The 23,680-nt window shown below is 46.6% G+C and overlaps 2 protein-coding genes and 1 long non-coding RNA gene across 9 annotated transcripts; 2 read left to right on the top strand and 1 right to left on the bottom strand.

Moving 5' to 3' along the window:
* The first annotated feature begins 219 nt into the window (after nt 1-219).
* Nucleotides 220-20,718, top strand: Trio (trio Rho guanine nucleotide exchange factor). 6 transcript variants are annotated; one of them, XM_071697915.1, is made up of 28 exons: nt 231-461; nt 1,957-2,247; nt 2,343-2,456; nt 2,560-2,884; nt 2,967-3,625; nt 4,276-4,371; nt 4,813-4,991; nt 5,057-5,204; nt 5,306-5,497; nt 5,617-7,635; nt 7,714-7,905; nt 7,992-8,255; nt 8,591-8,947; nt 12,308-12,863; nt 13,184-13,256; nt 13,369-13,825; nt 13,924-14,019; nt 14,090-14,427; nt 14,509-14,668; nt 14,746-14,973; nt 15,057-15,245; nt 15,363-15,598; nt 17,491-17,752; nt 18,534-19,074; nt 19,149-19,692; nt 19,758-20,096; nt 20,215-20,407; nt 20,522-20,718. In XM_071697915.1, the coding sequence occupies exons 2-28, from the start codon at nt 1,984-1,986 to the stop codon at nt 20,627-20,629; spliced, it is 9,129 nt and encodes a 3,042-aa protein (XP_071554016.1). In that variant the 5' UTR covers nt 231-461; nt 1,957-1,983; the 3' UTR covers nt 20,630-20,718. The 6 variants fall into 6 exon arrangements, with proteins under 6 accessions (XP_071554019.1, XP_071554018.1, XP_071554016.1 ...); XM_071697913.1 differs by lacking the exon at nt 4,276-4,371 and adding an exon at nt 3,802-3,909; XM_071697914.1 differs by lacking the exons at nt 231-461; nt 4,276-4,371 and adding exons at nt 1,163-1,287; nt 3,802-3,909.
* LOC139768089 (uncharacterized) lies at nt 8,566-10,448 on the bottom strand. Its single transcript, XR_011717274.1, has 2 exons — nt 9,942-10,448; nt 8,566-8,939 (listed from the first exon to the last, which is right to left on the bottom strand). It is a non-coding gene; the product is annotated as an uncharacterized lncRNA (long non-coding RNA).
* Nucleotides 20,719-21,313: 595 nt separating the features above from the next.
* On the top strand, nt 21,314-23,064 carry LOC139768088 (probable ATP-dependent RNA helicase DHX37). Of its 2 annotated transcripts, none has more exons than XM_071697925.1 (5): nt 21,314-21,534; nt 21,611-21,812; nt 21,876-22,087; nt 22,167-22,264; nt 22,928-23,064. In XM_071697925.1, the coding sequence occupies exons 3-5, from the start codon at nt 21,885-21,887 to the stop codon at nt 22,990-22,992; spliced, it is 366 nt and encodes a 121-aa protein (XP_071554026.1). In that variant the 5' UTR covers nt 21,314-21,534; nt 21,611-21,812; nt 21,876-21,884; the 3' UTR covers nt 22,993-23,064. The 2 variants fall into 2 exon arrangements, with proteins under 2 accessions (XP_071554026.1, XP_071554025.1); XM_071697924.1 differs by having other exon boundaries at nt 22,913-23,064.
* The last annotated feature ends 616 nt before the right edge of the window (nt 23,065-23,680 follow it).

The raw sequence follows: 23,680 nt of genomic DNA, 5'->3' as shown, positions 1-23,680 counted from the left end.
AATTATAAAATTAATATTATGTTATGAATTAAATTCTAAAAATCACGCAATGATAAGGCCAATAATCACCCTGTTGGTGAAAAAAAAATCCAAGTTTGTTCGCGTTCGTTCGCGCTCGTTCGCGCGATCCGGATTCGCCTTAACGTGGCGTGCAAATCTTGCGGACGCGTCGTAAAGTCTAGTAACGCCTCGCGGAGAGTCGCGCGACTCGTGCCGTCACTGCCGTCCCCCTCAGTCCCCCTCGGGCCAGTATTGGTGAGCGAAGCTGTTGGAGACTCGTGTCGTTCGAACATGGCAGCGGTGATCTCGGAACTCGACTCGCGTGACGGTCGCCCGTGATTCATCGGACGCCGATGAAACGACAATATGAACGGTAGGCCGGCGCGGCGGAGTGATACGTGCCCGCTGACACGGAACCGACGGGGAACAAGGACGCCGGGGTCGGCGAGCTTTTCGCCGAGGTGAGTCCCCCCTCGCTTTTTGCACGAGTTTCTTCCGTTTACCACGCGCCGCGGAAAAAAAGTTCTCGCGAGTCGCGAGACTTGGCGATTCGCTCAAGCGGTCAAATATAAAAAAGCGAAACGGCTAAAAGTTAGCGTAAAGGCGCGAGTTAAACGTCAATTCGCCGCGGCGTGTCGACCGCGGTCGCCGGGACGTCGGCGTCGGGAGAGCGACGGGGATCGAAAACGCCTCGAGTCGCGCGCGGAGTGAGTGCCGATATATCCATGACAGGCCGCTATATCTCCGATGGGGTGAGACGACGATTGATTGTCCACTTCTCACTCTCTCTCCCCCGTGACGTTCCATTGTCGGTCGCGCGCCCGTCACGCGGGGCTCGTTCGCCGCCTTCCCCTCCGTGCTCCGTACCGTTAGCCTTCCCACGGGTGGTGGGTGCGAGTCACACGAGGAGAAGCGCCGTCCGAGAACGATAGTATTTTGACAGAGGGGCAGAGGGGAGAGAGAGGAGGAAGAAAAGAAGAGTAGAAAGGGGTTCGCGCGAGGAGGAGGTGGAGGAAAAGGTGGGGGGGGGGAGGACGGGAGGGGGAAGACGACTCGCGAGGGATGGATACGCGGTTACGTGCTTATTCCGATACGCGTGTATCAACGTCGCGTGCGCAACTCCCACGCCGCAAACAACGGTTTTTCTCTCTCTCTCTCTCTCTCTCTCTCTCTCTCTCTCTCGCGTCTCGCATTCCGCTCTCGTGTCGGTCGGGCCGGACTCCGGCGAGCTTCCCGATTAGGGAGCAGTCGCCAGTGACCGGGAATGGGATGCGGCGACCCTAATCGGTACCATTATATTTATATGCGCGCGCGTACGTGCGTGTGCTGGCGTGTATATTTATGTCCGTGCACGCGGAAGTGTGTATGCGTGCGTGCGTATGCGCGCGCGCATGCACACACACGTGCACTTGTGTATATGTGTGTGTATGCGTGTGTATATAATGACCTTGAATTTGACTATTTCATTGAATGCATTTATGGAGCGGAGTCACCCCTTCCTCGCATTGTCTCCTTAGGAGGCTAAATGCAGACGAATTTATTCGAGTCTCTCTCTCTCTCTCTCTTTACGATATCTGAAGCCGAGCCAGACTTTATAATTGTACTGTTACATCTACTGTTATTTTTATCAAGGCGTGTAAATTTAAAACTGTTTAAAAACAATTACAATATTTTCACATTGGCCACGTTCAGCAGAACGTTTATTTTACAACCTTTGGAAGTTTTCTGAGCTCAGATTGGATTATTCTTTAGATCTAGAGGAATAATCCAATCTGGGAAAACTTCCAACAGTTGCAAATTAAACGTTCTGCTGAACGTGGCCATTGTCTTGCATTATTGATCAATTTGTCCGTGTGATACTCTTAATTTGCAATGCGATCGTTGCATCGTACGTTACGAGGATGATAATGGGAGCCTGTCTCACAAACTGTCTGTTTTGTTTCTTGACGGAAGCAGATCATGATCATTTAATGAAAAGCGAGGATGATGGATGGTACACGAGCGGCAGAGGTATTGCCGTTGCTGCAAGAACGTTTGGCAATACTACCGGGCGGACGGGATCGCAGGGGGGGACCTGTGCTCCTGTTTCCGAGCACGCCGAGGCGCGAGCGTGCGAAACCCGAGGATTACAGACGTCTCCTGCAGTATCTGTTTGCCATTCCGAGCGATGAGGCCAGGGGTCTGCGGTTCACCGTGATAGTGGATATGCGTGGTACAACATGGGACTCAGTCAAGCCTATTTTGAAGGTAACACCCTTTTCTCGATGTTCTCGCTTAAATGTCGCTTGCCTCTTAATACGCGAATATCGGGCACAAAATTAATCTGCATTAATATCCTTCAGGTGTTACACGAGCATTTTCATCGTACAGTTCACGTAGCTTTTCTTATTAAACCGGAGAACTTTTGGCAGAAACAGAGGACCTCGTTGGGTAAGCAGAAGAAATATAATTTTGAGGTGAGTGGATTATAGAAATTTATGTTTGTATCTAATTCTAATTATGCTTGGACTAACTTAGATGTTTGCAAAGTTATCAATCTGTGAAATACATTAATTTCAGATTAATACAATCAGCTTAGAGGCTCTTGTAAAAGTTATAGATCCTTCTCAGCTCACGGCAGATTTAGATGGATCCTTACAATACGATCATGCTCAATGGATCGATACCAGATTAGTTGTAGAGGATTTTACGTGGCAGGCGGCGGATCTTCTCGATCGATTGGACGACTTGCAAGAGGATCTCAGTCGAAATGACTTTGCTGACGATGTTGCGGGTGCTAAGCACGGAATTGATCTGCATAACGAGATGAAAAAGAAAATCATGAAAGTCCCGGTGGAGGATATCGAAGTTGTTGGGCAACGCCTGCTTCAGCGATTTAACAATAGTTAGCTAACACTTGCCTAACGCTAAACTTTCTTTATTATGTAATATAAACGTATTGTAAATGCGTGTAAACGTGTTTCCAGGTGCAACGGCAACCGGCGGGGAAGGAGGAAGTATTGACAATGGCGCGGCAAGTTGCACAGACTCCGACGGACGAGCCCTGGCTACCCTGGTTATTCAGCATTTGGATTCCGTGCATGCCGCGCAACAGCATCTGTTACAACTGTGGCACATCAAGAAGATGAAATTGGATCAGTGCTTTCAGCTGCGACTGTTCGAACAGGATTGCGAGAAGATGTTCGATTGGATTTGTCACAACCGAGAGGCGTTTCTCGCCAGCTACGTGGAGATCGGCCGCTCGTATCAATTGGCCAAGAATCTGCAGGAGGAACACAAACATTTTACAATGAGCTCGATGAACGTTTACGTGAACATAAATAAGATCCTCACGATGGCTGGCAAATTGCTGGAGACGCAGCATTACGCGGCTGGGCACGTGCGAGCGGTGGCGGGACGTCTGGATCGAGCTTGGAAGGAGTTCGCCGCGGGTCTCGATGAACGTACCGCGGTACTTAGTTTAAGTGTAGTGTTTCACCATAAAGCGGAACAGTATGTCGATAACGTGGCTGGTTGGAGTCAAGCGTGCGAGATTAGCAATCTGCCCAGTGAAATTCCAGCGCTTGAAACTCACATTCGCCAACATCAGACTCTTTACGAAGCCATGTGTCAGGCGTATACGGAGGTAAATTTTGTCCTATTCGTAGCCATAAGCTTTTACCATCATTCAACACGACCGATTTCATCGTGATATGTTTGGAATGGACAATATTGTTTTTGCGTTATTGTAAATCAATCCGACTTTCATTTCTTCATACATTTCTTTTCATTTACACTGTAAGTATATCTGATATTTAACAGGTTTACAATGCATATCAAGCGTTATTGAGCGGCCTGGGTTCAATGCTGCAAGTATGTCATAATGTGAGCGCCCATTCTTCAGGGTCGGATACATTCCGCGTCGATTATGTACGAGAAATTCAATTTTTAAAAGCTTTTTGGCGATGGAATCCGTTGCTCGCTTGGTACTTGGGTGCTATTGGAAATATCTATCCGCAAATTTTCTGCCAATGATTAACATTTAAAGTAATTTCCTTATAACCCAGGCGTCTCAGTATTCTCGAACAGATTTTTTTTGTATAGTCGCACGTTTATTTGTCCGTTACCGATATTTGTTACTTTACCAGTATTCGTCATCCTATTGTTGTTTTCTCGACTTTGATTCAAAGTTAATTTACGTTAGGTATCCCATCATACATATAAAGCCATATATTCGAAATGAACGTTGTATATACGAATGTTTCTTAAGCGGGATTGGGGAAAATTCTTATTTAGGTGCATAGTACCAGTAAGAAGCTTCTTTACCAACTGGATCATCTTGTGCAAGTCTGTAATCAACCGCAAGGAATTGACCATGTCGCCAGAAAACATGTACGTTAATTGGTGTTTAAAGGAACCGTTATTGTTGTTTTTCCTTTTTGTCAAAGCCTTCCTCGTGATTACATCCCTGTGTTTAATTTTTTTTAGAAAACAAAGCTTAATTTATATGTATTAAGCTTTTCAAAAAAATGTTTATAATTGAGCGAGATAGTAAGTGCTTTTATCATCCTTTTTTTCCAACTGTTCTTTGCATGGGATAAAAAGGAGGGATTATTCTGTACATGCTATTCAGAGGGAATAAGAATGATATAGAGAAACATGCTTGCTTGTGCTGTAATGATATTATATAACTTTGTATAAAAAGCTCATTAAAATAATGATATCTAGTGATACTGATCGGGATGCATGCAGCATTGTTCAATTAACTAATAATTTATCTTTCAGACCGATTTCCGTATCGTTAATTCACGTTTTGATATCTGATTTATACAGAGCCAAGATGGACACAGTATTGACAGTCATACCGGCACGAGTGGTAATCCAGCAGCTGATTACAGCGAAGGTGCATCTCACGTATTAGCCGTCATTCATCAGATTCTCGGTCATCATAGAGCATTAGAAGCCCGTTGGCACGCTCGCAAAGTCAAGTTGCATCAACGGCTCGCATTAAAGTACGAAAGTAGCAAAGCTCGCGTACGGTTGTATCGATAATAACGCATGTAATTATGATTTCCAGATTATTTCAAGAAGATGTGAAACAAGTTCTCGACTGGCTGACGAACCACGGCGAAGTCTTCATTAGGAAAAACACAGGCGTAGGTCGTAATCTGCAGAAAGCACGCGTCTATCAAAAAAGCCACGAACATTTTGAAAATGTTGCTCAGGTGATTTTTTAATACATTTATATACATTTAATATATAATCTGTTACTTTACACATAGTTATATGTTTTCATGAATGTACTTAACGCTTCTTTCGTTTGCAGAACACTTACACAAATGCGACGAAACTTTTGACTGCCGCTGAAGAACTTGCTCACACGGGGGAATGCGCGGCTGACGAAATATATGCAGTGGCACAAGAGTTGGAGGCTCACGTTAGTAGCTTCGCAGCGAGGGTCGAGCAACGGCGTCGTAGATTAGATTTGGCAGTAGTGTTTTATACTCACGAAAAAGAGGTATTTTTATACAAGTTTATTATTTACATCAAATAATAATCTGTAAAACGCGTAGATATTTATATGTCTGCGTATGCGTGCACGTACGGTGTTATTTTCAATGTGGTTTTGTTTCACAGCTTACCGGTTGGGTAGACGAGTTACGTCAGGAATTGCAGCAGGATGAGGTTGCAGAAAACCTGGAGACAGCGGAAAGACTGTTGGAACAGTGCGCGCAGCATAGATCGTCCTGTCTCGAGGCGTGTGCTTCGACAATAGCCCAGGGCGAAGCTCTGCTGCAAGAACTCCGCGAGGCAACCGATGCGCCCGACACAACCGGCTCAATATCGGCGGTGGAGTCGGCCTTGGACAGATTGGCAAGCTTGAGACAAGAATTGGAAGACCTGTGGGCCACCAAGAAGCTGAGACTGGAACTGTGCCTGCGATTACGCGTCTTCGAGCGCGACGCGCTGGAGGCTAGTGGCCAGCTGGAGATGTGGGCGCAGGAGCTGCAGGGACCACCGCGAGAGGGTTCACCCGAGCAGTTGCTGCGCGTGCACAACGACGGAGTCGCCCACATGCAGAATACCGCTTTTCAAATTCTGCATCGTGGCCAAGAATTGGCGCAAGTCTTGGAGGAGGCGGGGGTATGTATTATGGCGGACGGTCAACATAGCGCGGCGGCGCGGGTGCAAGTGCTTCTCGAGTTTCTGAACGAGAGAGAGTTAGACGCGGAGGACCTCGCGGAAATGCGAAGGGTACGGCTGGAGCAAGCGTCTCAATTACTGCAACTGCAGACAGACGCTTCTCATGTGATTAAGTGGATACGAAATGGCGAGTCGATATTACTGGCCTCACTCAGGATACCGGACGATTTCGAAGACGCCGACCAATTAGGGAAGGAACACTATCATTTTCAACTAGCGATAACAAACACTCACGCATCCGCCGTGCAAGTGAAACACAAAGCGGACGCTCTGATAAGCGGGAATCATTACGATCCCAAAAGTATCAGGGAGGTCGCGGAGGATGTTACCAAACGTTGGCAGCAGCTAGTGACCTGTGCGGAAGAACGACATAAATTAATTACTGCCAGTTTAAACTTTTACAAAACGGTGGACTCGGTACGTTCGGTTCTCGACAGTTTAGAACTGCAATACAATGTAGACGACGATTGGTGTGCCGACGGAGAAAAGGCTGCCGGCATACCGGCGAACATTACCAGACATCAGGAGCAAAAAGAGGCCTTTCTGAAGGCGTGCACGCTGGTACGACGAACCGGTGAAACGTTCTTAAAGTACATCAATCGTAGTTTGCAATTTTATAGCTATCACGCCAATAGCGCCGGTTCCGCGAATAAAGTCAAAAATATTTTGGAGGAGTTAGTCGGTAAGGAGAACAAAGTGCTCGAATACTGGACGCAGCGAAAGAAACGTTTAGATCAATGCCATCAGTATGTTCTGTTCGAACGTAGTGCGAAGCAGGCTCTCGAATGGATAAAAGAAACCGGTGAATTGTATTTAGCGACGCATACCAACGTCGGTAAGAATCGCATCGAGAACGAACAACTGTTGCAAGAGCACATCGAGTTCAAAGGTGCAGCGAAGGAGACGAGAGAAAGGGTGAAATTGTTGATTCAACTCGCTGACAATTTAGTCGAGAGGGGTCATGCTCATGCCGCGGCGATCAAGCAGGCCGTTGCCGAGGTCGATCAGCGATACAAGGACTTCAGCGCGCGAATGGATTGCTACAAAACGCAAATCGAAGGCGATCTGGGTATCCAGCCCGACGAGGGTCTGCACAGAGATCTGTCTATCGACCGGAATTCGGATCCGTTGCTGGAAGAGAAGATCAAGGGTAAAGATCTGAAGGAACTGAACGAGGAGAAGAGAAGATCTGCACGAAGGAAAGAGTTCATTATGGCTGAACTCTTGCAAACCGAACGTACGTACGTAAAAGACTTGGAAACCTGCATCCGTTGCTTCCTGGACGAGACACGATGCGGGAAGGGAAACGTTCCACCGGGTTTACAAAGTCGGGAATCGATCATTTTTAGCAATATAGAGGAGATACATCAGTTTCACAGCAATGTATTTCTACGCGAGCTAGAAAAGTACGAAACCATGCCGGAGGATGTGGGACATTGTTTTGTGGTGTGGGTGAGTACTATGCGGGTATTAAATCAATATTAGGAGCGCAATTTTACGTATATCGTTGCAACATTCGTTTCATTCCAGGCACCTAAATTTGACATGTATGTAACTTACTGTAAGAATAAACCCGAGAGCAATCAACTATTAATAACGCACAGTGGAACGTGGTTTGAGGAATTGCAGAGAAAGCATAGAGTAGAACATCCTATCGCTGCATATCTAATCAAGCCGGTTCAGAGAATTACTAAGTATCAGCTGCTACTTAAGGACTTGCAGGTATTCAGTATTACACGTACATCTCACAAGCTTGCGATGTTAATTTTAAATCGATCGAGTACATATTATCCTCGTTTTTTTTTCAGGCTTGTTGCCAAGAGGGACAGGGCGAAATAAAAGAGGGATTAGAAGTGATGTTAAATGTGCCTAAAAAAGCTAACGATGCCTTACACTTAAGTCTACTGGAAGGTTGCGACGTTAGTATAGATGCGCTCGGTGATGTTGTGTTACAAGATTCATTCACAGTATGGGACCCAAAACAGTTGATCAGGAAAGGAAGAGATCGTCACATATTTCTTTTCGAATTGTATCTTCTCTTTACAAAGGAAGTGAAGGATTCCGCAGGAAAGGTACGCTGCACGCAACAGCTTTGTGTCTTTAGCGTTAAATAAAATTTATCATGTCGCTCATTTGCTACAACAACGACATAACTAAAAAATTGTCAGTGAATTGTTTGCAATAGAATGGTGAGAATTCAATATACCGAATGAAAGAGCTATAATATATAGCTAGATACTTTTGTTCGTCTATAATCAGTTATTACATCAAAATCACATTTATAACATTACAAAATTTCAAATGATTCAAAACATTCAAACTTATTTTCTGGAAAACTTTGTTTTTTGAGTTATGTTATTGTTGTGGCAAATGAGCTATATATCAATACCATGTCGTGTCTTTCTAGGTGAAATATGTTTACAAAAATCGCCTGTTGACCTCCGAATTGGGCGTGACCGAGCATATCGAAGGCGACGAATGCAAATTCGCGGTGTGGACAGGACGGGCACCGACTAGCGACACGCGCGTAGTGCTGCGAGCGAACTCGATGGACGCGAAGCAGCTGTGGGTGATGCGGTTACGCGAGGTGATACAGGAGACCTTCTTGGGCAAGAATATGCCCAAGAGCCCCGCTAAAAAGAGCTCCAGTCAACGCTCCAGTAGGGATCTGGAGGAATGCGCATCCTTGGACGAGAGCGTGGAGAATCTCGACCGAAACTCCTTGGCTTCCTTCGGTTCGACTAATACCACCGATTCTGATAAGGTAAAGTACGATTTCTTAAATATCAAGCTCTTTATACGATTCGTTAGAACTTATGAGATATATAGCAATAAAGAGATATATCAGATTTTTACCTAAAAATAGAGTTTGACGAAAACTGTAAGCAATTTTTACTATCGCACGAGAAAGATTAAATCGATAAAATTACATGTTATTTAAATATGACGTAGAAGCATGCTTTTTATGGTGATGTAATTAATTTTTGACACAACAGTGTTACTTTCTTATTTGATAAGAAAAAATCGAACAGTCTACAATTACTCTACAATTCTTATTCCTTGAAATCAAAATTTTTTATATAACTTTAAAGATCATTAGATATACCTTTATATGTTTACCTAATATAAAATCCGGTCTTCATTATTATCAATTATCGTGCAGCAGTGTTCTGCATATTTTTTGATAAATTTTTAGAATGTTGCACGGGTAATGACCGCTACATCATTTTTACCTCGAAGAACTATTTATAGAACTGCTTCGCTGCAAACCAAGCTAGAAGTTCAAAACGATGATTCATCAAAGATTACTACATTACTCCAATCTCGAATAATATTTGTTTCGTCTTGAGTTTATCGCTTTTCGATGATATTTTTATGACAATAGCTTCAAACTTACTTTTTCTAACTACTACTATGTATTAGGAAATAACATTAAAAAATTATATAGTGATCTTTCAAGTTATATAAAAAATTTTAAAGCAAAAGCATAAAAAATTATGCTTTTTGCAATTAAATTCCTCTTTTATCCTCAATTACATTTGCTTGTGTAAAGATAGCTTTGACCGGCTTAAAGACGTGCAAAGTATAAAATTTCTAAATATCTAATTATCTAAAACTATTGAACTATTTCTGCCTCGATATCTCTCTTTTTCAAGCAAAATCGAAGTAATCCGCGAATAACAGAGAGTCTACGGATCCATAGGAACATCCTATGCGAAGGGCACGGTCGCTAATCATTTCTCACCCACCCTTCGTACCTCCGACCTTTACACGCCTCGACACCTCCTCTTCAAGATCCAGAATTGTAAACATCTTCCTTCGACGCTCGTAAAAATTCAGCTCACGTTCTCGGAACGATCCGCTTCCGAATCGGCGCCTGTTATCGGTCCCGAATGTGCCATACGAGTCCACCTGGTTCTTCGTGAGTTCTCGCCCCCCTGCGACAGGGGATGGCGACACGACGCGACACGGGGAGAAGGCCGCGGCAGGCCAGTACTCGCGCAGGGCTGGGTGGGGCGCGAGTTGGGTTGGGTTAGTTATAATCTCGTCACTCTCCGCACGGTCGCGGGAGGCCGACGGATCAGTACGGGCGCGACTCCCGGGTCAGATGGATCCACTTAAGGGCCCACCGCTGATCGCGCGTAGCTGGACGAATCGGTAAAAGCCCTGACCTTCTTGCCGGAGGACGGGGAGAAGTGGAAAGAAGGCAGGAACAACAAGAGAGAAAAGGAAAATAACGAAAACGGGCCAGCGCACTGTCGACGATGGCGGGCGCGCCGCGCGTCGTCGCGCGCTCCAGGATGTGCCCCGTGAACGATAGCGCGCCGTCCACCACGTCGTTCCTGCCCTCCTGCGCGCCGCGGTCGCGCTCGCGCGTCTGAAGACCGTAAACCCGCAAGGGGGCCGATCGCAGGGGTCCCCGGAGGGGTCCCCCGAGACCCCTTTCTATCATGACGTCACCGGCCGGGAAACCGGCGACGATCGCCCAGAAGGCGCGCCGAAAGATCTCCCTGCCGTGGTTCCGCCAGGGCTCCGCGGCACCGCCGCACGTGACCCTCTCCAGGCAGCACACCATCGATACGCCGAGCTCGTTCCAGGCCCGACTTCTGCGCCGTCAACCCTCCCTGGCCCAGGTACCCCGCGAGCCCTTGGACAATCCTCTCGGAGAGATGATCCAGTCTCCTCTTTCTTTTTCTTCCTTCGCGGGACTCATCCCTTCGACCGCTCATCCCTTCGGCCGGCAAACGTCTTTTCCTGGAAGATCGTGTCTCTCCTCGCAGAAGAGATCATTACGACGGAACTTCGATAAACTTTGCGCGCTCCTCCTTCGGAACCACAAAAATAGATACCGGACGTTGAGACTCGAATCCGCGAATCGTCGCGATCGAGTGAAATCCTGGGAATTCGCACGAAGAGGGATGGACAGTGCAGAGTTTCCTCGAGCGGGTATCTGGGAATCTCGAAGCGTCGGCCGTGGGCGATAACGTAATCTTTCCCGCGTTCCTTTATCGCCTCTATATTTTTTCTCTCCCCCTTTTTTCACCTTGGTCGCTCCGCGCCGCGCCGCGCCGCGCGCGGAGCGGCGCGGCGCAGCGCGGCGCGAGTTAACGGCGGAGAGCGAGGAGAGAACTTGGCACGTGGAAAATTCTATTTCGGATCGCGGAATGTACGAAAATTGGGCGGACCATCGGGCGGGACCATTCGGTCGGCCCACGTCGGGCGAACAATTGCGCGTCTCTCGCGCGCGACGAAAGAGGAAAAGGAAGAGAGGGAGCCGAGAGAGCGCGGGAGGGACAGTGTTGTTGATTGAAAACGCGGTAAACGTGCACGCTCGGTCAATATAATACACGCACACGAGGTGGTATTTATAGCAACGTCAAAGTACCGCGGTGTCGTGACATTAGCTATTTTCAAAACGCCGGAATCCGCGTGCGATTTAAAAGCGTCGTCGCGGAAGGGCGGCCGCGCGCGCGCCCGCGCGTATAAGGGATGAAGAGCGAGGCTGATGAGCGAGCGAGCGAGCGAGTGACACCCGGGTGACACTGATCCGACGATCAGAATCACCCGGGCGTCAGTAATCGGATCTCTAGAATCTCGCTCCGTCGATCCGCAAATTCAAAGACAATCGGTCTCTCGCGCAGCGAGCGAGCGAGCGAACGAGGGAGAGAGCGAGAGTGAGAGGGCGGGAGCGAGAGGGCGAGAGCGTGCCCCACGGTCGCGCGACGGAGAAGGACGGATCGTATCGACCCGTCTACGCTTGCGTAAGCACGAGAGGGCAGGCTCTCTTTCTCTTCCTCTTCGCTTTGCTTCCCTGCTTTCGGTTTGTCCCGCACCCACCCTTCTTCACCCTCGCCCGCTCCGCCCCCCCCTCCCCCGGCCTCCCGTCGCGGTCGCATCACCGCCGCTTTCACGCACGCGCGCACACAGACACATCGCACTCCGCTAATTATCCCATTTCTATATTCGCCCCCTCCCTCCCCCCTCTTAACCCTCTCCCCCTCACCCTCTTCTTCCCTGCCCCGGTATTCGCGCGAACATCCAACGTACGTCGACCGTGAATCGCGCGACCCCGCCGCGCAATGTGCCGCGGAATCTATTGAGAATTCCCGATGCGTGCTTTCAGACCGGAGTCGTCGAGATGACGTGGGTGGTCGCCGATCATATGGCCGCGCCGGGTTCGAGGGAGCTGAGCGTGACGAAAGGGCAGCAGGTCGAGGTGTTGGAGAACGGTAGCGCGACCACCGGCACCACCAGCGTGACCAACGCCGGCGAATGGACCCTGGTACGTCTGCCGCTCACGCCTGGACAGGCCGAGCCGGCCGCGGAGGGTCTGGTGCCCACCAGCGCCCTGAAGCAGCCACCGGCCGCCTCCTGCAAAACTTCGCCGTCCAGAAAAGCGTCCACGCAGCAGCAGCAGCAGCAACAGCAACAGCAACCGCAACAATCGCATCACCATCACCAGCAACAGCAGCCGCATCATCATCCGTACCACCAGCAGCAGATCAATCAAGCAATCGTCCAAGCGCAGCAGCAAACTGCCGTCGCGTCGTCGACCACCGCAAGCACGTTGCCGCCGACCTGCTGCGTCGCCGGCGTCCCGCCGACGACGCAGCAGGCGTCCTCGTTGACCGCGGCGCTGCCGTCCGCGGTGCTGTCGCCGATGCTGTCGGAGGACGCGGGTAAGCGGACGCGAAGAAAAGAGAGAGAGAGAGGTAGAGCTGGTCAGTCTGAGGCCCTTGCGCTCAGGTTTCTTATTTCTCGCGAATACACATGACGCTGTAAAAAATAGCGGTGTATCGTTGCGCGGTTTCTGCGAAGAAATGCAGAAATCGGAGCGACACCGGACCGAACTGCCGGAAGTCGGTGAACCGCAAACAGGCGCAAAGGCTCGATGACGCGATCGCGCGCTCGCCTCTTATCAATTCCGATAACTGTAAGATAAGTTGGAGCGGAATTCTAGGGATGTCTTAGAGTAAACAATTGGTCTTTTGATTAACAGAGAACACCGGAAGCGACGGCAGCGGGTCAACTAGTACAAATTCACCCGGCAACAAGAGACGGGTTTTCAGCGGGTGAGCATTTCATTAGAAACTCCGTCGTCTAATAAGTGCGCCTCGCGCTTATCTCGAAATGTCATACGTGCAACGATAATCATGTACCACGGTCGGGCGTTTCTGTTTATAGACGGAAGTGGCTCCCACCTTCTTTACGCAAACTTAGCCAAGGTAAAGTCGAGAAAACCAATACGGCCGCGCCGACGTCATCGCCTCCTTTGATTGGGCCGTCTTTAAAGAAAAGCGGCTCGGACAAACGCTTTAAATTACCGAGCGGCGTCGAGCACAATCGGCCGGGCAAGGCGGCGTTCGAGGCCGAGGCCGAGGTGCAAGAGGGCGAGGAGGTCAGCAAGGAGGAGGAGGGCGAGGAGCAGCAGGAGGTCGAGGTGGACGTGGACGTGGATGCGGACGTTACGGAGAGCGACGACACGGCGGTGACGAGTTTACAGGAGCAGAATGGTGGGGAAGATGCCGACGACGATCTTGAACTTCCGCCACCGATGAAACCTATAACCGAACCGATACTCGTAGCTACCGCGAATGGTCCATCTGGGTCCACGATACCGAGCGAATTGCCCGGGAAACGAGTGAGTAGTCGATCATACCTCGTTTTTGGAGAGTAGTTACTCGATCGCGCTTTCTCGCGTTCTTCGCCGTGTAACCGCTTGCGCTTTGTTTTATACAGTCCGCCAGTCTGTCGGAACGTACGACGAAAATTCTCGATGGCGGCGCGACAACAGCCGATCTCTCGGAGATCGAACAGATCGTCAAGGAGCGAATGGTAAGTCCGTTCACGTTATTACATGCACAAGTTTGTGCATTGCACAAAGTACTACGCGTATCATTAACAGGAGCAACATACAGAAAATCAGGAGAGGCATAGTCTCATGCGAACCCCGAACGGAAAGTCGTTGAGCAACGAGGAGGAGTATTGTAGCGCGGCTATTAACGCGGTCGCTTCCGAGGAGGCAGATCCGGAGAGTACCGCGATCGCGAAGCGGCAGTTTGTTATTCGCGAGCTGGTGGAAACCGAGAGAGATTACGTCAATGACTTAAAGCTGATAGTCGAAGGTTACATGGCACTAATGCGAAATCCCGACTGCGAGATCCCCTTGCCGGAAGATCTGCGCGCCGGGAAAGATAAGATGGTTTTCGGTAACATAGAGGCTATTTACGAGTGGCACAGAGAGTGAGTCGGACCGACCGTTGAAACTTTTTAGCGATGATCGCACCGTCGAAACTGTTTACGATCGATGTTTCCTGCTTTCAGCTTTTTCCTCAAAGCTTTGGAACGTTGTTTGGAACGTCCTGAAGAGCTCGGACCGCTCTTCAAACGTTACGAGCGAAAGTTGCACATGTACGTGGTTTATTGTCAGAACAAGCCCGTCTCGGAATACATCGTGTCCGAACATATAGACACTTACTTCGAGGTAATTATTAAAATCGATGAAGCCGGCTACGCGCAAAACGGAAACATTTAAACAAAGAGGCGTATGTGTTGTTGTAGGAACTTAGGCAAAAACTTGGGCATCGTTTGCAACTCTGCGACTTGCTGATCAAGCCCGTACAAAGGATTACAAAATATCAACTTCTTCTACGGGAGGCACTGCGCCTCACTGAGCGAACTCAAAGGTTATCGGAAATCGAAGGCCTCAGAGCGGCGGCTCATGTCATGCGAGTTATTCCTAAAGCTGCAAACGATATGATGGACGTTGGGAGATTACAAGGTTTCGACGTGAGTATTGCCCTTTTTTCACTCCCTCTCGTTTTACATGGTAAAAACATTCTCGAAAATCCGTCACGTTTAACTTTCTTCAGGGTAAAATAACGGCGCAGGGCAAGCTGTTGTTGCACGGCCCGCTTCTGGTGTCGGAAATATCAAACGTATCGACGAGAGGAAGGGAATGGCAAGTCTTTCTTTTCGAGCAAAATATCATCTTCAGCGAAACTGTCGGCAAGAAAACGCAATTCACCAATCCTGTCTACATATATAAAGCACATATTCAGGTAAGATTACTTGTTAATTGGTTCTCACTTATATCCGCCTATCCTTGTTTCCGGAGGAGGGAAATATATATATCATTAGTATCATTACATTATCGGATCGATGTACACTGTATGTAGGTAAACAAAATGAGTCTCGAAGATTCGAACGACGATCCAGAGAAGTTTATCATCCGGTCGACGGATCCCCGGAACCCTGGGCTAGGATTCTCTTGTAGCATAGCTGAAGAAAGTAGTGGACCGCGCAGGCAGGAGTGGGTAGATACCATCACTGCCATCCTGCAAACTCAGCGCGACTTCCTGAAGGCGATACAATCACCGATTGCCTACCAGAAGGAACTTACCAAAGACCCACTGTAAGCGTCTCTAACACATTGAATTACACACTGACTCTCTTTTAATATCCGATCTGTGAATATTCGTTCCGACATATTTTTGTATATTTTATATAAAAAGAAGATACAATCGCCGTAAGAGCTAGATAATCGTTAGTCGTATCCTAAAAAAAGAAAAAAAAACCATCGCCTGCTTTCCTCTGCGCCCTGCAGCTCCATTTTTCACCTTTGTCGAAAATTAACTACTTTCCACCGTTTCGATATATCTTGGCGCCTTACATTGTTATTAATATCACACGCTAAAAGATATTTGCACGTATCCAATCATTTTTCTCACATTCCTTTTCTGGATTAAACCTTTATATCCGATGAAGATATATTGCTTTCGTAGTACAGAGGAAACGATAACGATGCAGTATTCAACTATATTCCGCGCAGGAGCTTAAAGAGTATCTACACACATACACACACACACAACACAGTACTTACACTTCAAAACTTACATTTCTCTATCGGCTTAGTAAGAAATAAAAATACACTTTATACCAGAAGAGTATATGTGCAGGGTGTCTCAAAAGTGATGCATTTATTTTTTAATGACTTATCGCTAGACGGATTTGAAAGTGATATCTTCTTAGCGAGAGGCGACTGAGGAGCGACAAAATTAAATTTCCGATATTAAATATCTACACGTGACTGGATATTTTTAAAAATTAACCGTTAAGGTGATGTCGCTTTTAAATTTTTGCAAAAGGCCGTCATTAAAAAAACGATGCGATAGCTTTGGAACATACAAATATAATAAATATATATCTTTTCATATTCGATGACGTCTCGGAACGATTGTAAACTTCAGCTATCGCTCTGTATCAGATATATACGGAAGTATATATACTTTAGTGTTTTAGATTGCCACGGGCATGCGAGAGTTAACGCTCTTTTTATCGTTTAATGGATCAAAATCTACTCACCCTGTTCCTTAACGTATACTACTCTTCTAGACTCGACTATCTGGTCCCAGGAGCCTATAAACGTGTATTAATCCGTTCCAATGCGCATGCATTATGCGTGCATGTATTGTATGCATATACATATGCACCAAGAATGGGGGCGTATTTTGTTGTTTACGTGCGTTTACATCTCTACACACATGCGGACTTATAAACGATATGACGATATACAGAAGGACGCGCTACGAGTGCGATGTATTAATAACGTAATAATATATGAAGATATGCAATATATATATTTATAATAATTTTAATAACGTTTACAAAAACATGCGCGCGCGCACGAGTCTACATGGACAGATTTGTGGCGTAACAGTATACTGTGTATATATTTAATGCGCGACACTGGAGGACAGTCCGAAGCAAAGCTATAATTGACCCGCGAATCGTAAGAATTTTGTCTAGAATAAATTGTAAATTGATGATTAAGACCGTGTGATTGTGATATGCATCCCCTTATCCTCATCTACTATCTAATACACGCCCGACCCGACTAACCAGCTTCTTTTCTTATAATTTCATCAAGAACACAGTACTGCGGGAAGCAAGTCCAAGTGTATCTACCACGTTCACAACCAACCAACCAACCACCTACCTACCTTGCCGCCATGCGTTGCTATATTAAGCACACACTCATCTATTCTTCGACACGTCCGAAAGATCCAAGTTGCTGGCGACGTCGGTTTCCTCCGTATATCCTGGCTAATGTCGAGACTCGTTCCTATCGATCGCTTCGAGATTCCATTCCGTTCGGAAGTCCATTCGACGAGATACCCTGAAAGGATGTTTTTTCTTTATTTTTTTTAAATCGTTTAAACGGCTACCTGCGGGCGTATCGAAGTGCGCGAGTCTCGACGCGTAGTACTGTGTCTTGGATTTCATTTATGATTTGCTGGCGTACAGCCGTGCCACCGTCACCGCCACCACTACCACCACGTCCGAACCTGTACGAGCAACCGTGTCGGTTCCTCCGACGCTGATCGTCTCCGGAACGACGAACAAGGGTAACGAGCATAGGAGTCAACCGTTGCAGCGCTCGCAAACTGGAGGATTGGAATGCGCGCAACCACGTACGCCCAGCCCGACAAAGAGTAGGCTAACCTTCCTGGAGGGATTTAAGAATACTCTACGCACACGCTCGCCGATTCGCAACAATTCCATCCCGGTGAGCCAATCCTGTTTAACATGGGCTTTACCAAAATTTTAGCTGGCGTATGCATACGTTGTCACCCGTGTCAATTGGAATTCTTGATGATTGCAGCAACGGGGCTCTTCCTCTTCTTGATGCCTGTCGCTATCTACCGCTATCTATCGCATTATCTTCTATCGGTGCGACGATTGTTATACCTCTATCATTAAACAACTCTGTCGACTATGAACGATCCACGAACGCCATTACGTATCTTCTTAATCTTGTGTAACGAGACCTCATACAGACGTAAAGCAAAAAGCATACGTACACACCTGCGAGGGATAATCGCTAGAAAAATGGAAAGAAAACTCCGAAACCTCTTGTAAACGAAATGACTTTTGATTCTGCAAACCCCGTTATCGCTTCTAACACCTTTTTACTCACTATATACTGTGTACTACACTACACCGCTGGTTTCTACCGCTCGTCACCAAACGTTATCGCTAGCACTCCACAGAATCGTCGCAATCGATACCGCCTCTGTAACAACTACTCTACCGCTGCTATACTGCTGATTCTGTCAAAACCACTGCTACTACTACTGCTGTTATTTCTTCCTTTACCGGGATCGCTACTATCGTTATTGCCGCTACCATCCGCCGCACTACGGTGCTGGAAGCTCTTCCTGGGGTCGAACTTCCATGTCGCATTCTGGGTGAACGCAGAACGGGGCGTAGCGACGCAAGTTGCATGAAAGCTTAACAACGTGACGAACGTTCAAGAAGACACGCTTGTAACGAAGGGACTGCCTTAGGTCGTTCCAGGTGCACGCGTAAGATTGGCCGCGGATTGGGGAAAGTTACATGCCGGAGACGAGCTCGTTGTCTCGCACCTCGACGGTCCGGGCTTAGTGGTATCCCCCGTGAATACCAAGGACGAGTTGTGGATACCGGCGAGTCTCATTCCGAACTCGGCGATCAGCCGTGCGTGGTCGTTTCGACCGCGGAAGATCGATCTCGCGCGATGTCACGCCGCCGATCCCCGGGAGTCAGCGACGACGGCCGAGGATAAAACGCCGGCTATTCTGAGCAGTCCGACGTCGATTCGCGCGACCGTCGGCGAGGTCGTTAGATTCTCCGTCGAGACGCACAACGCGGACAGTGCGACCGTCACCTGGAGGAAGGAGGGCGAGGGTCAGTGTATAAGAGAGAACGATCGGTACCAGTTCCAGCGAAGCGCGGGCTTCGTATACCTGCAGATCACCGGTTGCCGAACTTCGGACTCCGGGATATATCACTGTCACCTAAAAGGCGAAACGGGCTCCTGCTCCGTGGGAATTTCTCTCTTCGTCGTAGGTATGTTGATCAGGGATCTCGATATAAGAAGTATCACGATAGTCATAGATGATTTAATATCGATCGTGTTTCAGGTGGGAAGAGCGGCACCTCCGCGCGCGTTTTAGGATGCTCGAAAGTGGAGATCGATTGGGGCAGGCAGGAGATCGGCGGCGCGTCATGCAGCATAGAATGCAGAACTCTACCGTCGCAGCAATGGGTGCCGATCTCGAGGCAGGCTAACGAGCCGCCCGTTCTACTGGACGTGTCGATGGACGCTTCGTGTAGCTTCCGGGTGGTGGGCGAGGATGGGCGGACGACCTCGCCGTCGATGGTAGTGACCCTGTCGCGGTCGGACACGGGTGGCGGCGCGGAATGGGAGAGCAAGCAGTTCGTCGGCAGGTACCTGGAGCTGGACGAGCTGGGTAACGGTAGATTCGGCACCGTCCGTCGCGCCAGAGACAAGGGCACCGGTCAGGAGGTGGCACTCAAGCAAATTCCGCGACACAAACAGTCGAGAATGCTGACGCGCGCGGAATACGACGTGCTGGCCTCGACTCATCACGCCAACATCGTCAGGGCGTTCGCCTTGTTCGAGAATGCGCCTCGACCCGGAGTGGACACCATCGTCCTGGAGCTGTAAGTATTCAGCGACGAACACCTCGATAACAAACGTATTAACAAACTCTCTCTCCTCTCCGCAGGGTCAGAGGCCCGATGCTGTTTGCATATCTGAGTGAGAAGACGGAATACACCGAAGCGACGGCGACGCGATACACTTGCCAGCTGTTGTCCGCGTTGCGCTGGTTGCATCGTCGCGGCCGGGCGCATTTGGACGTGAAACCGGAGAACGTCCTCGTTGACCACGAGACGGACCAGGTGAAGGTGATAGATCTGGGGGAAGCGGTCAGAGCTCCCATCGACGAGATTGTGCCGCCACCCGCCGATCTGGAATTCGCAGCGCCGGAGTCGGTGCTAGGTAGACCGACCGGTCCTTACACGGATATGTGGGCCGTTGGAGTTTTTATTTATGTTTTGTTAAGGTATTCTCTCCTGAAATATTGTTTTATTTGTTGCTTGAACCTACTATTATTATTAATTTTTTTTATTGCACCCTGCTTATCCTATTATCCGTGTCTTATCCATCTCCGAATATCTTAGTGGATTGTCGCCGTTTTTGGACGATTCCGTCGAAGAAACCACCGCCAACATTCTCAAATGCGATTTCTGTTTTCCCGACGAATATTTCGAGACGATATCCAGCGACGCGAAGGAACTCCTCGGGAGATTATTGTGCCTGCGTGGTGAGGATCGAGTGAACGCAGAGATCTGTCTTGGTTCGCCATGGTTAAAGGTAATAAACTTATACTTTCATAGTTTCCTCTATTTTAAATAATAATTTACCATTATATGGCGTCAATATTGCATTGAAATTTAATAAGATATCGTTGTTCTTTCTTCTTGTTAGATATCAACTGGCGCTACCATACCGTCCACTAGAATGGCCGCATTTATAGAACGTCGTGCACACTGTCTTAAACTGCGTCAAGATCATAATGACAGTTTTTATTCTTAAGATTAACAATATGCAGTAAGCATGTTACTTAAAATACATGACAAATTTATATATGTAAATAGCAAAATATACTTAAATGTTTAACTGTTGATGCCTCCTTTAAATTCCGATTGATTTATAAGAACATTTTCTGTCTTTCTTTATTTCATAAAAATTCTCTTTCCACTACAAAAGTTATTATTAGCACTAAAATTTGAGGTTTGTTCCTAAAAGCTGCTCTCTATTGTTAAACTGGTGTACATACGCTTTCTGTATCTAAAGTGAAATGGGTATATGTTTGAAATATATGGCAAAAGCGAGAAAGCAGATTCTAGTGCAACCTAATACAGAAATAAAATAATAAGTCTATTAGCTGTGTTCAGCGGAAAAAAATAGCTCAGTAAGCGCTCGATCATTTATTACGAATTGTTCCTATAAGTATATACATCAAGCACATCCAGCAAAGAATTATGTCCATTTCTACCAATGTAGATTAATTTTAATTTCCCTAAGAGCACAGTTGACGGAAAGTCGACGGCAAGTCGACTTTTATAAGTCGACTTCTAGTCGACTTCTAAAAATGGTGGAAAGTCGACTAAAAGTCGACTTCTAAATAGTCGACTTCTAAAAATGGCGGAAAGTCGACTAAAAGTCGACTTCTAAATAGTCGACTTATAAAAAGACGGAAAACAGTCAAGCAGCGCGTCATGCATCATCAATATGGCGGCGAATCTCGAGGAGGCTGGAGGACCAGATGAGTGGACCAGAGTTTACGCGAGTGCGAGGAATACGTGCCGCGAGACAGGACACGATAAGACGCCAGATAGTTCTTGCAGGTATGGCGGATCAAGTCGCGAGAAAGGTTTTGCCCGACGAGGTAAAAGAGGATCAGGATAAGGCCAAGTGGAAACATGCTTACAGGTTAGGTATGGTGTGTTATTAATTATCATCGATAATTAAGACCTATTGAATGCGACCTCTCCATTCTGTATCATCTTTCAGAACACCAGAAATGAAGGAACCTGTGTTCATGCATTCTTCGTGCGTTCTACGGAAAATCAGTCCGGAATAGGTGGATTATAAAGAGGTGTACGAAACAAATAAGATGTACATGCGAGGTGTCACGGTGATAGAACCCGAATGATTGCCGAAATTCGCCCATGCTATGCCATCTTAGTGAACCATTGGTTGATCCACCGCCAAGGTATTTTTATCACAATTGTTGCTTTATAATGTTTTTCCTACTTATTTATAAATATATTTATAGATATAATCAATGAACCGGGAAGATCATTTGCCGCGTGTCTGGTACATTCGGAAAGGCCGAATGGGCACTACCATCGATGGATATAGAGCATCCGTGGACGGTGTCAAGTGGTTAGCGTATTTCTTCTTGGAGGGTCAAGTGTGCCCTAAGCTGAAACGATTTGTCCCGTCGCTGCTGACGACACCTGGGAGCATCACCAAGTCATGGGCCAGGTAAATCGTTATTCTATCTCCTTTTGATTTCACGTTGATTCATCAAATAGATTACATCAATTCAATACGATTTTTTCAGGTTGATACCACGCACTCAAGCAATAGTACAAACGCTGCAGTCGCAGGGAGTCGTGTCCAAACACACACTGCTAGAAATCTGGGGTTCGGATAAAAAATGTGAGATTTTAATTTATAAAATAATATTTAGATATTATCATAGACTTCTATACAATACTAGACCGCTGACAGACATCTCGGCCGTGATGCTTGCCGCCATGTTGATTTTAGTCAAGATATGCTATACTACTATTCTATACAAGTGGTTTTATACAAGATTTCTATACAATAGTCTGGCATATACAGAATGTCCAAAAGAAAGGTTTTAATACTACAGGAGTAGTGGTTTAATTTCGGCATCCAAGTACGCTACACGTCGAAGGCATGACTTACAAACTTATTGATAACATGTACCAATATTTAACACAAAAACATTCGCCTGCTTCGTTATGTACTGTAATAACGAATGCAGATAAACGCACATCATGAGCAACTGAACACCCGATAGTGACTTATTGTTAATTCAATATGGCCGCACCCTTCACTAACACCTGCACCTTGCACTCGCATCAGCTTTTCGGCAGTGCGTCCATAGATGTTAGTGGTCTAGTATAAAAGTCTGTGGATATTATGTATTTATAATAATATATATATATATAAAACAATATTATTATATATTTACAACATTATGATAATAATATGATATATATTTATATAGCTAATTTTGCATATTGTTTCGCGATTAACGCTGGAATGTTTTAATTTTAGTTCTGTTATTGTCAGCTTACCAGAAGTGGCTGCCGGAATCCGCGCACGCAGAAGTGGCACAGATATGGCCGCCTTTGTAATTAAGAATAAAACATTAGGATTGTAATTATACAGTTTTTTAGATAATTAAATTATTTTATATATGAAAAAAATCGAAATGCATCAGTTTTAGCCCTCCAGCAAGGGGTCGATTGTGTATCTTGAAATAATGAGGTAAAAATTACAAAAGTGAGAAAATTCATTAGCGCATCTACGATTTTATTTATCAAAATCTAATAAAATCTGTTAACTTTTGTTATTTTTACCTCGTTTCAAAATACACAATCGACCTCCAGACGTACGCGGCGGTTTATTTTATCGACTTTAAAAGTTGGCGGGAAGTCGACTTTTCGTCATGACGGGAAGTCGACTTTTCATCATGACGGGAAGTCGACTTTAAGTCGGTGGTTTTTGCGACATTCGCCGACTTCAAGTCGACTTCAAGTCGACTTTCGTCCTTAAAAATGTCGACTTCTCTGCCAAGTCAGTTTCGGTAGAAGTCGACTTCAAGTCGACTTAAAGTCGACTTTTTGCTCTTAGGGTTGCTTTTTATCTTTTTCTTGTTCTCAGAATTTTTTGTTTATTTCTATCAGTTAGCAGATTAACTTTCATCTCGGTTTAACTTACTTTTTATTTTTTTCTAGTTCTAAGAATATAAATATAAAAAAAGGTAATAAATTAAAGTGAGATTAAAGTTAATCTGCATTAAAAAAATAAACATTAGAAAAA

This window comes from Temnothorax nylanderi, unplaced genomic scaffold (genome assembly GCF_030848795.1).
Source record: "Temnothorax nylanderi isolate EJ_2023f unplaced genomic scaffold, tnyl_v1.0 TNYL_tig0014_pilon, whole genome shotgun sequence".
Lineage (NCBI taxonomy): Eukaryota > Metazoa > Arthropoda > Insecta > Hymenoptera > Formicidae > Temnothorax > Temnothorax nylanderi.
Note: the sequence above shows the minus strand (reverse complement) of the source record. Positions and strands in the feature narration are given on the sequence as shown.

Excerpts from the sequence above, each read along its gene's own strand:
- Trio (XM_071697913.1), top strand. The coding sequence starts at position 1,984 with ATGATGGATGGTACACGAGCGGCAGAGGTATTGCCGTTGCTGCAAGAA. Across the intron at positions 4,992-5,056 it reads CATCAACGGCTCGCATTAAA|ATTATTTCAAGAAGATGTGA; the intron begins GTACGAAAGTAG and ends TATGATTTCCAG. Across the intron at positions 20,097-20,214 it reads TTTATTTATGTTTTGTTAAG|TGGATTGTCGCCGTTTTTGG; the intron begins GTATTCTCTCCT and ends CGAATATCTTAG.
- LOC139768088 (XM_071697924.1), top strand. The coding sequence starts at position 21,885 with ATGAACCGGGAAGATCATTTGCCGCGTGTCTGGTACATTCGGAAAGGC. Across the intron at positions 22,088-22,166 it reads ATCACCAAGTCATGGGCCAG|GTTGATACCACGCACTCAAG; the intron begins GTAAATCGTTAT and ends CGATTTTTTCAG. Across the intron at positions 22,265-22,912 it reads CTGGGGTTCGGATAAAAAAT|TTCTGTTATTGTCAGCTTAC; the intron begins GTGAGATTTTAA and ends TTTTAATTTTAG.